The sequence below is a fragment of the Lepidochelys kempii genome, chromosome 15 (assembly GCF_965140265.1).
Source record: "Lepidochelys kempii isolate rLepKem1 chromosome 15, rLepKem1.hap2, whole genome shotgun sequence".
Lineage (NCBI taxonomy): Eukaryota > Metazoa > Chordata > Testudines > Cheloniidae > Lepidochelys > Lepidochelys kempii.
In genome coordinates, this window is record NC_133270.1 from 12,673,994 (window position 1) to 12,688,343 (window position 14,350).

The 14,350-nt window shown below is 43.1% G+C and overlaps 1 protein-coding gene across 1 annotated transcript in view; it reads left to right on the forward strand.

Moving 5' to 3' along the window:
• Window positions 1-250: 250 nt before the first annotated feature.
• The window catches only part of UPB1 (beta-ureidopropionase 1), a 33,050-nt gene continuing 18,950 nt past the window's right edge, over window positions 251-14,350 (forward strand). The window contains exons 1-5 of the mRNA XM_073312808.1: window positions 251-462; window positions 760-931; window positions 3,771-3,858; window positions 4,938-5,032; window positions 7,305-7,466. Coding sequence (XP_073168909.1) covers window positions 362-462; window positions 760-931; window positions 3,771-3,858; window positions 4,938-5,032; window positions 7,305-7,466 — 618 coding nt within the window. The 5' untranslated portion in view covers window positions 251-361. The remainder of the gene's footprint in view (window positions 463-759; window positions 932-3,770; window positions 3,859-4,937; window positions 5,033-7,304; window positions 7,467-14,350) is intronic.

Consider the following 14,350-nt stretch of genomic DNA (forward strand, 5'->3'; position numbering starts at 1 on the left):
AGACGGTCAGTGCCCCCACCCCATCCCCATGGCGGTGCTACCCCCAGGGCGCTGTGAGAGGCAGGTTGGCGGGGTCCTGGGGGACAAGCTGGCACTGCTTCTGCCCAGGTTGCAGCCAGCGAGCGACCATCCCCGTGACCCCACCAGGTCTCGCACGTCCAGCCCCTCAGCGGGCCCCTCCCGAGCAGGGGAACGCGCCAAAACCCCCCTGAGGGGTGGTGGCGGGGGCGTGTCCCGCGGGCCAACGGTCTCATTCGCGGGAGTGCCGGGCTGGCCGCCGGAGCGTAACGGTCACTTAGCCTGCCCGGTCCCGTGCAGTCCGCTGGTGGCCACCGCTGCCTCCCTCGTCCTCGGAGCCGCCATGGCGGGGGGTCTGGATTCGCTGGAGAAATGCCTGGAGCGGCACCTCCCCCCCGAGGAGCTCGGCGAAGTGAAGCGGATCCTCTACGGGAGCCTGAGCAGGTGCGGGAGGGACTACAGCTCCCAGCAGCCCCTGCGCCGGCGGCCCGCGTTGCAGTGGGACTGAGGCCGGGGTGGGGGGCGCCTTAGCTCGGGCGGCGTAACCGAGCCGGGGGGAGGGGGCGTGGCCGTGGCCGTGGCTGTGGCTGGAGGCCTTTGGGCCTCAGGTTTGGCTTGAGGGGTGGTGGCCGCGCAGCCTCCAGCAGCCGCCTTGTCCCGCCTGGCGGTTGGCCGGCGCGCGGCGCTCGCGCTGCCCACCCGCGCGCGCGCGCCCTTGATTCCGCTCCTTTGCCGTTTCAGAAAACTCGCCTTGCCGGCGGCGGCTCTGTCGGCCGCGGGCCAGAGGGCGTTTGAGCTGCAGGGCTGTGGATTCGGAGCGGCGCCCGAGCAGCTGAGGCAGCCCCGCGTTGTCCGAGTGGGGCTGGTTCAGAATAAAATCCCCCTGCCCACAGATACACCCGTGGCGGAACAGGTACGGTCACGGGCTCTGGGTCAGCCCGCTCCAGCTCCTCCGCTGGATCAACACCTGTCATGAGCCTGGCTGCTTAAATTCCCAGCTCTGTGACACTGAAATCATGGACTCCTTAGGGCCTGTCTTCACTACCTCCCCCATCCCCCCAGTGGCACAGCTGCAGGGATGGATGTAGCAGGTCTGGGAAAGACACACTGTGTTGACAGGGGAGCGCTCTCCCATGGAGGTAATTACTCCACCCCACTGAGAGGAGGAAGCTGTGTCGGCAGGAGATAGGCTTGCCAGCTTTGGTTGGCCATATTCCTGGAGGTTTCCTCACATGACATCATCTTTTAATTAAAGATTAATTCCTGGAGACTGCAGGACAATCCTTGAGGATTGGCAACCCTAGAGGAGAGCATCCCACCCCTGAGCGATGTAAATTATGATTTTAGTGGTACTATAAACAAGCTCTTAGCGAGACTGGTCTTGTGTCTCATTACAACAGTAAGTAACCCCTTAACGCTTCTTTGTCCAGTGATTGCAGAGGTGATTTTGTGCACATTGCAGAGAAATTGTGCACATCATCCTGAAGGATCTCTTGCAATGTGTTAACTCCTCATATTTCGCAATCTGTTCTACCTTGTACTGAGCTGTGACACTCTGAGTCCAGGTCTACATTAGAGACCTATATCGGTATAACTATGTTGCTTAGGGGTGTGAAAAATCCACACCCTTGAGTGCTACTGACCTACAATTCTCTTCCACCCCCCCTGCCCTCTCCCGGGTAGACCGTACTACATCGACGGGAGAGCTTCTCAAGGAGGTGGATTAACTACGCTGCTCTCTCTTTGGCATAGGAACATCTTCACTAAAACGCTACCACAGCATAGCTGCATTACTGTACATGAGAACAAGCCCTGAGTACCTTTCCCAGACCTCTGCGTATCTCAAAGCTTGTCTCATTCACCAACAGAAGCTGTTCCAATAAAAGATATTACCTCACCCCCCCTTGTCTTTCACATGTCACACTATCAGTTCTGCATTTCTTGTGTTGTCCGCTCTCAGTTTTGTGGCCTATGTTACCTAATGTCCTTGGATTTGACTTGTTGAATGGTAAATGGCCAAGAAGTCTTGTTACTCAAAGAAGAACATGCAGCTCCATCAGAAAATCTCATGTGTATTGTTTACTTATTGACTCGCCCGAGCTATTTGTAGTTTTCTTGAAGCTAAATATTTTAGTTGCTGGCTTTCTAAGCTAAAAGCCTTTACCTGTCAAATGAACCAGAAAGGTTTCATGTTCAGAGAATTGAAAGTTGATGATTGCAGAATGCAGAGTTGGTGATTTGTATAAATTCTACGCTCTAAGACTCTTTATACAGCAGTAAGTCAAAGGTCTGAGGGGAGTCTTTCACCAGAAGAACACTGGCATGTCTGTGATACAAGATGCACAGGTGCAAGTTTTATGTAAATCTATGAAGTCTTTTAAAAGCAAAATAAAGGTGAATTCCACATTTGTGAAATATGCTAGACCAATAGTCCAATTTATTCACAGGGCAGAAATTTCACTCAACACTGTATTTTGGAGAGAGAGAGTAGCTCATTCTCTGTGTTAGTCAAGTTCTTGCTTTCTCTGTGGTGTCTGCCAAAAAGAGTGCCAGTTGCTGCCATTTGTTATGTGGATGCCTGTTTACTAGAAACTGGCCTGAGACCACCAAGTCATTTTGCATAACGCTACACAGCTGTTATATCTCTTTGGTCAGTATCAGTCTGGGTTGGATTTGAGATGAATATATATATATATGAATGGCTCCAAATCTCGTTGCCACTGCCCCTATGCCTCTTTGTAACTAGAGTTCTCCAGTGAGAGGAGTTCCTGTGTAAAGATTTTTAAGTACTTAAAGAAAAATATGAACAGGCCATCACTGGTGCACTGCTTGGTTCTTGTAAGGGATGCATTAAAACATGCTTGGAGGGTAATAACTTGTATATTACTGACTGAAGCGTCTTTACTAACTCTGTGTGTGTGTGTGTGCGTGTGTGTGTGCATTTCAAGCCTCAGAGCATGAGCTTCTCTCATTAGACCCAGAGCATATGCCAAAAGGAGGAGCTTGTCTGCGTTTCAGGAGTAGCCAGTCCATGGCCATCCCTGCCCCTGATCATCCCATCTCTCCTTTATCCAAACATAGGCAACTGTCCCACAGATAACCATAGGGAGATGGCCTCCTAACTTCTAGTCAAAGAACTTCTGGTCGAAGTTGTCAGATGTATGGGGCTCAAGAGTGAAGCAACATACTGCTCCAACAAGCATTTTGTCAGTTCACAACTCTGCTAGCTCCTGGGCTGGTATTTTAGGGGAAGATCTGGAATCTACATGTGCTTGCAGGATGCACAGATATCAATTCAATAGGCTGGTCTAACCTCTGGTGGTATTATGCTTACTCATTCACATTGCTAAGTGTCACATCTCAAAACAGCATCAAAATGTTTTTTTCTGTGTCACTCTTTTAGGGTTTATAGATCTCTAGGCACCTAGATTCATTTGAAAAACTGGCCTTTAATCCCTATATGTGCATTAAAGATGCAGATATGTGCTTTTGAAAATCCCATTAGGCACCTATCTGAATGTTTAGGCCCCTAAATACCTTTAAAAATGCCCTAACTCTTTAGGGCCTAATTCTGCAACCATTGCTTGTACTGAGCAGTAACTTACCCTACAAGTACTCTCACTGAAATGAATGGGGTGAAGTGCCAAGCATGGTACTGCTTAGTGTGAACAAAGGTGGCAGAACCAAAACCGTAATGTTATAAGTGAATTATGATGTATGAATTTTTATAGACTCAAATTTCTTATAACCAGGTGGCTGCACTGCACAGGCGAATAGAGGAGATCGTGGAGGTGGCTGCAATGTGTGGGGTCAATGTGATCTGCTTTCAAGAGGCTTGGAGTGAGTATTTTCTGTAGTCTCCCGAAGTCCAGATTTTTTGCCTTTAAAATGCTAAAATTTCTGAAAATAGCCAATTCCTCTCCATTTAACAGGTACCCTATATTTTAAAAATGTTCCGCCGCAGCTATGAAACAGAGATTCCAGGATACAATCCTCTGATCCTAATCTTTATTTTCTGAAAGAAACTTAAAAGAATCCTTGTTAACAGAGCTGTGTGCAGGTTCCATGTTGGTCTGCAAAGGCAGGGTCTGCATCTGGGCGATGCTTTTAGTTATGCTTACTGTGTGTTCTTTCACCTGCTCTTCCCCTTTTCTTTCTTGGAAGTTTTGTTTCATTTAGGAAGATTCCCAACAGCAGAAAAATAATATTTAAATGAAAATGGAGGATGTGTGGGTTTAGGACTAGCCAAAACCAAAATTGAAGGACCTCCTGTGTGGCTGTTTAGGAAAATATGTCTTAGTCATTAATTTGCAGGTTTCTTCCTCAGACGCGCCTTCAGGGGATCCTCTGCCCCGTGTGAGATAGTGGGTAATCTTCCCCTCTCATTGCACCTATACTAACTTCCTACCCTCTTCGTCTCTAATCATAGCCACCTCTCTTCTGGCCAGACAGGCCTCCCATTTCAAATCAGTAGGGACTCAGTCTGGCTTCTTAATTGAACAAATGTTGGCTGATTATAAGGTGCTGTCTTTGCTCCATAGAGCTGAGCGACTGTGCAACACTTCTTGTCCTTGCTGGGCTGTGGAGTAAGAGGAAATTAGATCTTGGTCTGCTGCATATAGAGCACTGGAACTATACGTGGCTGGTCTTGTCACAGTGTCTCTGTGAGAATGCAGCCTAGAAAATCTAAAGTTTAGAGACCCCTAAATGGCACATTCTCAAGAATCAAACTCCTTTTTGCAGGGAGAAGAAGATAGTAATACCATACTCAGATGTGGTAATTATTTCTCTGTTTACACAAAAGCAGCTTCTGAACACATTTCATTGACCCGTTTTATATAAGTAAAGCAGAACCCACCCCATACCAGCTCAGTGATCTAAAGTCTTTGTATTGACTTCTCATGTTGGTGTTTTTCTAGCTATGCCTTTTGCATTCTGTACAAGAGAGAAGCTTCCATGGACTGAATTTGCTGAGTCAGCAGAAGATGGTCTGACAACAAGGTTCTGCCAAAAGGTAAAAAGCTGAATTCATACCATTCTGTAGTGGTCACTTTTTGTATATCAGTCTTATACATTGTAAGACTCAAAGAACCAAAAATAATTTTCCAGCATGTTCAAAGCATGTATTGTGAGAGCTAGTGAAAGTGCAAATGGACAATACACGTGCAATATGAAACAGTTTTTAAAAAATCATACTTTACATTTTTATAATGCCTTTTACCCTGTAGGATATGTGAGACTTCCTATCCTGATTTTTCCCATATTTTTACAAGAAAATAAGTTTCACAGCCAGTCATCTTTAACTTCTAGTCAAGAAATTCCTTTTGAATGGAACAGACCATGCATTAGCAAAGCATTACACAAAGAATATTAACTGATGAATTAACTAATGTTCTGAAAGGGAAACACTTTCATATGATTCTTCTACATCCTTCCTCTGACATGTAACACAGAATGTAGCTTTCTGTGCACCAGAGGTGACCTTTTAATAGCTGGCAGTCATTCGGCCAGGGATCGCTAAGTGAAAGCATGATTGTGGGATAATTTTCACCTTTTGCCATCTTAAATAGGCTGCAGTTTTCTTGTTTTATAAGGGATGTTGTATTTTTCTTTCTTAAATAATTCACTGACATGATCAGGTTTGTTGTGGGCCTGAATCTACCCAGATGTGATCTGACCTACTAAGCATGTGTATCTAACCACTTTACAGCTTCAATCTGACCTAGGTCAAGTGTGGGGCACTTCTCAATGTGGGGTTAATGACCTAAGGGCAGATCCTGCAAGAAATATTCAGACATATAGAAAAGTAAAATTACATGAGGGGAAAGAAGAGAAAATGTCATTTGACCAAATATTAAATAACCTATCAGTACTAACATTTGGTGCAAAATATTCTTGCTAGAACATTAAAAGGTACTGTGATGTTATGATTCCTGTGGATAAGGCAGCACCTATACTTTTAAACATAAATGTATTTACAAAGTGTGGATCCACTATGTACTGTGTAACTACAATAACTCGTTGATCAAAGACTTTCTTATATTTGATCTGTTGCAATAAAGAGGAATTTAAATTCCTACTCGAAAAAGGATTTGCTCTTGGTGCACAGTGCCACAGTTCTATACCTAGCATAACTGGGGATCCAAATTGTGTAACATCTGTCTGTTATGTTACTAACCCTAAATTTAATGAAAGGAAGAATACAAGGACAAACAATGCTTAAACGATGAGCGGCCAGTAGAATCTGGGATTTAGTTCTAGAGAGTGGATTCCTGGGACATCCTTGGAAGACTCTGCCTTGCCTGAATCCTTTTGTTCCCAACTGTTGGATTCAGTTTCATGTGCCTCTGAATTGCTGCTGAAGATAACTTGAATGCTTTATCTTGTAGGTAAAAGCCAAACATGAGATGCTTTGCAAAGAGAATAAAAATGATCACTAGGTCCAGACTGATTTAATAAATGTCTGCATAGAGTTGTCCACTTTCCATACTGTGATTTCACATGTCAGTTATTCACAGGAAAGCCTTAGCAAATACATTCATTAATCCTTTGCTCCAGTTCTTTGTAGAAGGCATCAGGAATCAGCACAAGGGTTTATGGGAAGCTTTAGAATCTGAGGCTCAGGCACAAGTTGTTAAGTAGAGTTGGTCAAAAATTCTGAGTAGAAACATTTTTTCAATGGAAAATGGCTATTGGAATGAAATGAGAATTGTCTTGGAAAATTTGTCACTGGTAAAACAAAAATTGAAAAAAAAATTCAGTTTTCTGTTTTGGTTTTTCATTGAAAAACTGATTTATTATTTTTCAGAAAATAAAAAATGTTCTTTTAAGCATGTCCTATGATTTTTTTTTTACCTTTTTCAGCCAGCTCTTGTTAAGCAAATCCACTAAGCAGTGTACCAGAATGAGAGAATGAGAGCAGGATTAAACACCCTCTCCCCCCGCTTATTTCTCAGCAGTTCCTTATGCCCCTTTTGGGTGGGTGGGTCTGGCCTACAGGTTAAAAACTGCTGCTACAGCAGAACTCATCTAACTGGAACTTGGTGCTTCTGCCAGAAGGATTCAGACTGGAAAGTTTTCACTGAGGTATCCCTCTCTGAACAAGAAAAATGTTGTAACACTAGAGTTCCAGTACATCATATATTCATCACTAGTGCTTAGCTGAGGTCAGAATAATGCACAGAATGAAAACCTCTTCTGTATTCTACTTTGAGGGGAAAAAGATGAAAACAGAGTTAATCATAACAGGCTTTTCCGTAATAGAGATTTTCTATTCATTTCTATAGTTGGCAAAGAAACACAATATGGTTGTGGTGTCTCCAATTCTGGAGAGAGATGATGTACATGGAGGAACTTTGTGGAACACTGCAGTGGTGATTTCAAACTCTGGATCTGTCCTTGGGAAGAGCAGGAAAAATCACATTCCAAGGATTGGAGATTTTAATGAGGTGAGATGCAGCATTGCTTATAATACACTGTCCTCACTTTGTAGCTCTTGCTTGTCTCTATATGGTAGAGTGTTGGAAAGTGTAGCTGCATAACTGTCCTGTCCATTTTGTCAAGGTAGAATTGTGTGGCTATGATGATACCACTGAGGGATATCTGGTGCGCTCAAAAATCACAAGCATGGAATATGATGCCACCAGAATTCCCAAGATGCTATTGTAGCTTTGATTTATTTTAAGTTATTTTCTTTGTTTTATAATATTTCCCCAAAATAATCTGCTCCACAATACAGGTTATCATCCCAATGGGCTTTTCTATACAAAGCAACTTCACAAAAATATTGATGAGCTTTATAAAAATTGTGTAATTCATAGCTACGGTGTGTCAGTTGTGGGGTTCTGATGAAGTCACACTCCTGGTGAATTTCCTGTAAGCTGATGAGCCTTGTGTTATATGGTTCAGGGATGAACTGTACCTGTGATCTCTTTGTATCTCTCCATGGGCGCTTCTTTCAGGTGACAGGCCTATACCTGCACTTCCCTAAGTAGAATCCTGCAATTCATCCCACTTTTGACTAGACCACAAGTTTACAGCACCTTTATTTATAAACCATAGTACCTCCAGCATGGCCAGCTGGGTTTGACCTCAATCCAAAATTCTCTCAGGGAGCTGTGACCAGCTGGTGAATGCAATGACATAGAGCAGCTTGTTCAAAACAGAGTATGGTTTATTTATCTGTAGGAACATCACAAGCAGAGAGAAAAGGGTTAAAAATAACAAATGCCTAAATGCATATTGTCTTACCTAAACCTAATCTTTCCTTGCTAGTTTAAATAGATTCTGCTTAACCCAGGAACCCCCAAAGCATTGGGCTGCACGAAGCAGGCTGCACCCCTGCAACTGCTGCCTCTCTCATAGTCATCCCCCGCTATCCAGTCAGCGTGCTGTGTCCCTCAAGATCCAAGCTGCCTTTTATCCATTTCAGAGTTCCTTTGTTTGAAATTTCCTACCCAGAGATCTCCTGATGTTTCAAGCTAAGCCCCTGGAGCTGACGAAACTGGAATGCATTTCTCCAGGGCAGGTTGGAGGTAGTCTTCATACAATGGATTCATAGTATTATCTGAGCACCAGGCAACTGACTTCTGTCTTTAAGCGATTGTTTCAGGTTCCTGAAAGGTTTAACCCTTAGCTGCCTTTTAGCCAGCACTACAGTAGCCACCAAATCCTCCCCCTTCCCTACACACACACATAAACATTCATACAAATTAATACACATACCTTCCATGTTCTTCACACCTTATTTAATAGTTAAATCCATACATAATAAATACCGTGTTCGTACTGTATGGGCCTAGAACATTCTGTCTCAGAGGTTCCCAAACTGTGGTCCGTGTAGCACTTGCTGGTTGCATGTTTCTCTTTGTTTCCAGCTGTGAAACTGGAAAAGGCATGAAAGGCAGCTAAACTGTATATGAGTACTTTCACTTTTCTATGCATGAAATTGCTGCAGTTGCCACAGGGTTGTTATGTGATCACCAATGGGAGGTGGTCTGTGTGACCATGAGTCCCAGGAGAAGCATCAAAACAATCTATTAACATAATTAAACAATTTTGACAATTCCAACCCTATCAGCTTCATTGTAAGGGGTAAGTAGTGTTTGCCTAAAACACCCCATCTTGTTAAAAAGTGTTGATTGTGCTTGGAAGGGGTTAAGGATAGTCTGCTGGTAACTTGTTACCCTGCCTGGATATAACCTAGATAGTCATGGCTCTCTGAAAAGAGAGAGATAGACAGACCTTGGGTGAGGTCTGAGCAGCTCAGACTGGGGGAAGGATTATTCCGATCTTTATTAACAGAGAAAACAACAATAAAGTAACAAAATCCAAACCTGAGGAGGGCAGTGAGTTGGACTTCTCAGACTGGGTGTTTGTCGTAGAGCAGGTTGAGAAACATGCCAGCTTGCAATCATCCATGGCAAATCAATGAGAACTAAATGTAAAGGGGAAAAAATTCGTTCTCTAACCTTTTCAGCCCTGTGTGGGAGCTTGTATAAATAAACAAAAATCAATCCTCCTTGAGACATCAGTTAGTTGCTGTGGAGATTATTATGACCTCTGGTGAGGAATAAAGAGCAAGAGCTGATGAATTCCCCCAAGAAATAACAATCTTGTTTTTCTTCTCCTATCATAGTAGAAAAAACAGAGGACTGAGAAATAAAAATAAATTTAAAATATACAAGATAGGCAGATCTGTTTTGAAATAGAAATATTTATTAGAACATAACTGCCATGCTGGATCAGACCAATGGTCCATCTAGCCCAGTGTCCTGTCTCTGACAGTGGCTAGTACTAGAGCTTCAAGGGGAATTTGGGAATGATTCACCTTGTCTTCCACTCCTGGTTTCTGGCAGTCAAAGGTTTAGGGTTGCCTGGAGCGTGAGGTTGCATCCCTGCCCATCTTGGCTAATAGCCATTGATGGACCTGTCCTCCAGGAATTTATCTAATTCTTTTTTGAACCCAGTTATCTTTTTTGTCTTCACAACATCCCCTGGCAATGAGTTCCACAGGTTGACTGTGTATTGTGTGCAGAAGTACTTATGTTTGTTTTAAACCTGCTGCCTATTAATATTATTGGGTGACTCCTGGTTTGTGTGTTATGTGAAGAGGTAAATAACAGTTTTTCTCCACACCATTCATGATTTTATAGATCTCTATCATATTTCTCCTTAGTTGTCCCTTTTCTAAGCAGACCAGCCCTAATCCTTTTAGTCTCTCCTCATATGGAAGTCGTTCCCTTTGTTGCCCTTCTTTTACCTTTGCCAGTTCCACTATACCTTTTTTGAGATTGGGTGACCAGAACTGGACACAGTATTCAAAGTGTGGGAAACCTTGGATTTATATAGTGGCATTATGATATTTTCTGTCTTATTTTCTATTCCTTTCCTAATAGTTCCTAATATTCTTTTAGCCTTTTTGATCACTGCTGTGCACTGTGCTGAAGTTTTCAGAGAACTATCCACGGTGACTCCAAGATCTCTTTCTTGAGTGGTAACAGCTAATTTAGAACCCATCATTATGCATGTGTAGTTAGGATTATTTTTTCCAGTGTGCATTACTTTGCACTTATCAGTGTTGAATTTCATCTGCCTTGTTGTTGCTCAGTCACTCAGTTTTGTGAGATTCCCCTTGTAAGGGCTGGTCTACATTGAAAAGTTACATCAGCATAGCTACGTCTGTCAGGGGTTTGTTTGTCTGAGCGATTGGCTGAAATAGGACTGAGTGGACTTGTAGGCTCTAAAGTTTTACATTGTTTTATTTTCAATGCAGTTATTTTTTGTACATAATTCTACATTTGTAAATTCAACTTTCATGATAAAGAGATTGCACTACAGTACTTGTCTGAGGTGAATTAAATTTTTTTTGTTTTTTTATAGTGCAAATACTTGTAATCAAAAATAAATATAAAGTGAGCACTATACACTTTGTATTCTGTGTTGTAATTGAAATCAATATATTTGAAAATGTAGAAAATATCCAAAAAATATTTAAATAAATGGTATTCCATTATTGTTTAATAACGTGATTAATCGTGATTAATTTTTTTAATCGCTTGAGAGCCCTAAAAAAAAGATAAATTGCAAATGGATACCTAACTTAATGAGCTAAGTGAATTTAAAAGCAAAAAGTTTTTTTTTACCACACGCTTACAGCAGTCTAACTGGATTGCTTCAGCCAGGACCTCCCTCCAATTCAATGATGCTTCCTTTGTGTTTCAAACATTGTAGCTGTCCTGAGTAGAGTGAGGGGAGAGAGGTGATTTGCGGGCCTCTGTTTCTTATTTTTATACCCTTCTCCCCTCTTTAAGGATTACCTCCAGCTGGGGGTCAGGTGACAGGCAGTCTGTTTACAAAGAAGCTCCTAGCTGTTTCATTGTCAGTATGGGGAAGTTCTCGCTCACCCCTTCCTCCTGCCGCAGAATGGCTGCTTAACTAGGTGGTAGTCTATAATAGTTCATCTGATTCTGCTGATACCTGGCTGGGGTGCCAGTGTGTCTCTGTCTCTGAAAAACTGATTTGGGCCTGCCTCTCTAACTTTGGAACATATTACAGCAATGTTATACAGTAGAATCTTATAACTTTACATGCAATGTTTCCATACATATTTTACCAGGACACTAATGTTCTGCAGAATGAGTTTTCAAATGATACCTCACAGGGCATGCCTTGTACCAAATTTAACATAGACTTGCAAAAATGGTGACCATGGGGTACAGTCTGTCACATCATCACAGGTTTTATCTTTAATGGCAAGACACTAAGGGTATGTTTTCACTGCAGAGTTGACTGTGGGTCTTACTTGATGTTGTCCCTAACCCTTCACCTGTCCACACATAAAAATGTCTCATCTGAGTTAGATGGTGCTTTGAACCCAGGCTGGTTGGCCTGGCTGGGGTTATAGACAAGAGCTCAAGAGTTGATCTCCTTTGGGCTGGCAACCTGTCCATGTTGCAGGGAGGATAAAAGTTAAATCACTTCAGTGCTGATTGTCCTCCAGTGCCTTCCTACAATTCCCCCTGTGTGCCGAGAAGGACAGATAAGATCTCCCACAATTCACTTTAAAAGAATCATAGAGCATCTCAGCTTACTGCAGCAAAAAGAAGCATGGGATATTCCTCCAGAAGTCCTTACAACAAACACAAGTGAATGCAGCACCAGTGAAGATGCAGTAACTTGAGTGAGGCTTGCGCCTGGGCTAGGCTGCACTGGGTGCTCAGATCCAGGTACTGATTACACAAGTTAACTCTATTCTGAAGACATAACCTAACAGGTAGTTCAGAGTTCCATTAAGAAAACAGCAGGTGTTATATGTGACAGTTGGTGATGCATGTTTACTAGCTAGTACATAGCATTCATCTCCATTTTCTAAGGTACTCATGGAATTACTGGAATGTATTTTGAGAAGGAAGAAGTGTTATTGGCTGAACCTAGTGAAGGCCTTACACTCAACTTGATGGTATATCTTTGTACGTTTGCAGTATTGTTTTAGCCATGTTGGTCCCAGGATATGAGAGTGACAAAGTGGTGAGGTAATCTCCTTTTATTGGACCAACTTCTCTTGGTGGAATAGACAAGCTTTCATGCTTCACAGAGTTCTTCTTCAGGTCTAGACCAGGGCGTCCCTGAAATAGTGAGGGTGGGAGCATGGCACCCAGGGAGCTGTGGGATAGAATGGGGGAATGCAAGGAGCTCCTGATGTGTGCAATAAACTGGGCCTACAGAAGCTATCAAATGTGTAACCCCCTACTTATCTATTGAATGCAGCAAAGTTTGTGTGTTTTACCTCCTGTTGGCACCGACAGCAATGTAAATTGAGCCAGCGGAAATGGAAGCTCATGTGGTTTTTATCCACCTCTCCATTCTGAGTTCTCTTTTCCCTCTGTACCGTCTTATTTCATCTCCCTTGTGTGACTGAGGTCCCAGCGGGGGCCAGCTGAGGTCACTCAATTAGAGTGAACTGCAAAGAATGGGGCAGACAATCCCCATAAAGCTGGTGGATATTCCAGTACTTAGATTTACCAAGCCGGCATAAAACAGCTTCTTTATTACCTTAATGGTTACTTAGAAGTCCAAACAACACAGTTCCCTTCCTGAGGAAACTACAATCCATCAGTGATCTTCCAGAAAACACCATCTTGGCTACTATGGATGTAGAAGCCCTCTACACCAACATTCCACACAAAGATGGACTACAAGCTATCAGGAACAGTATCCCCGATAATGTCACGGCTAACCTGGTGGCTGAACTTTGTGACTTTGTCCTCACCCCAACTATTTTACATTTGGGGACAATATATACCTTTAAGTCAGCGGCACTGCTATGGGTACCCGCATGGCTCCACAGTATGCCAACATTTTTATGGCTGACTTAGAACAACTCTTCCTCAGCTCTCGTCCCCTAATGCCCCTACTCTACTTGCACTACATTGATGACATCTTCATCGTCTAGACTCATGGAAAAGAAACCCTAGAGGAATTCCACCATGATTTCAACAATTTCCATCCCACCATCAACCTCAGCCTGGACCAATCCACACAAGCGGTCCATTTCCTGGACACTACTGTGCTAATAAGCGATGGTCACATAAATACCACCCTATACCGGAAACCTACTGACTGCTATACTTACCTACATGCCTCCATCTTCCATCCAGGACACACCACACAATCCATTGTCTACAGCCAAGCTCTGTGATACAACCACATTTGCTCCAATCCCTCAGACAGAGACAAACACCTACAAGATCTCTATCAAGCATTCTTTAAACTACAGTACCCACCTGCTGAAGTGAAAAAATAGATTGACAGAGCCAGAAGAGTACCCAGAAGTCACCTACTACAGGACAGGCCCAACAAAGAAAATAACAGAACTCCACTATCACCTTCAGCCCCCAACCAAAACCTCTCCAGTGCATCATTAAAGATCTACAACCTATCCTGAAAAATGATCCCTCACTCTCACAGATCTTTGGAGACAGACCAGTCCTCGCTTATAGACAGCCCCCCAACCTGAAGCAAATACTCTCCAGCAACCATACAACAAAAACGCTAACCCAGGAACCTATCCTTGCAACAAAGCCCAATGCAACTCTGTCCACATATTTATTCAAGTGACACCATCATAGGACCTAATCACATTAGCCATGGCATCAGGGGCTCGTTCACCTGTACATCTACCAATGTGATATATGCCATCATGTGCCAGCAATGCCCCTCTGCCATGTACATTGGCCAAACCAGACAGTCTCTACACAAATGAATAAATGGACACAAATCTGACATCAGGAATCATAACATTCAAAAACCGATAGGAGAACACTTCAACCTC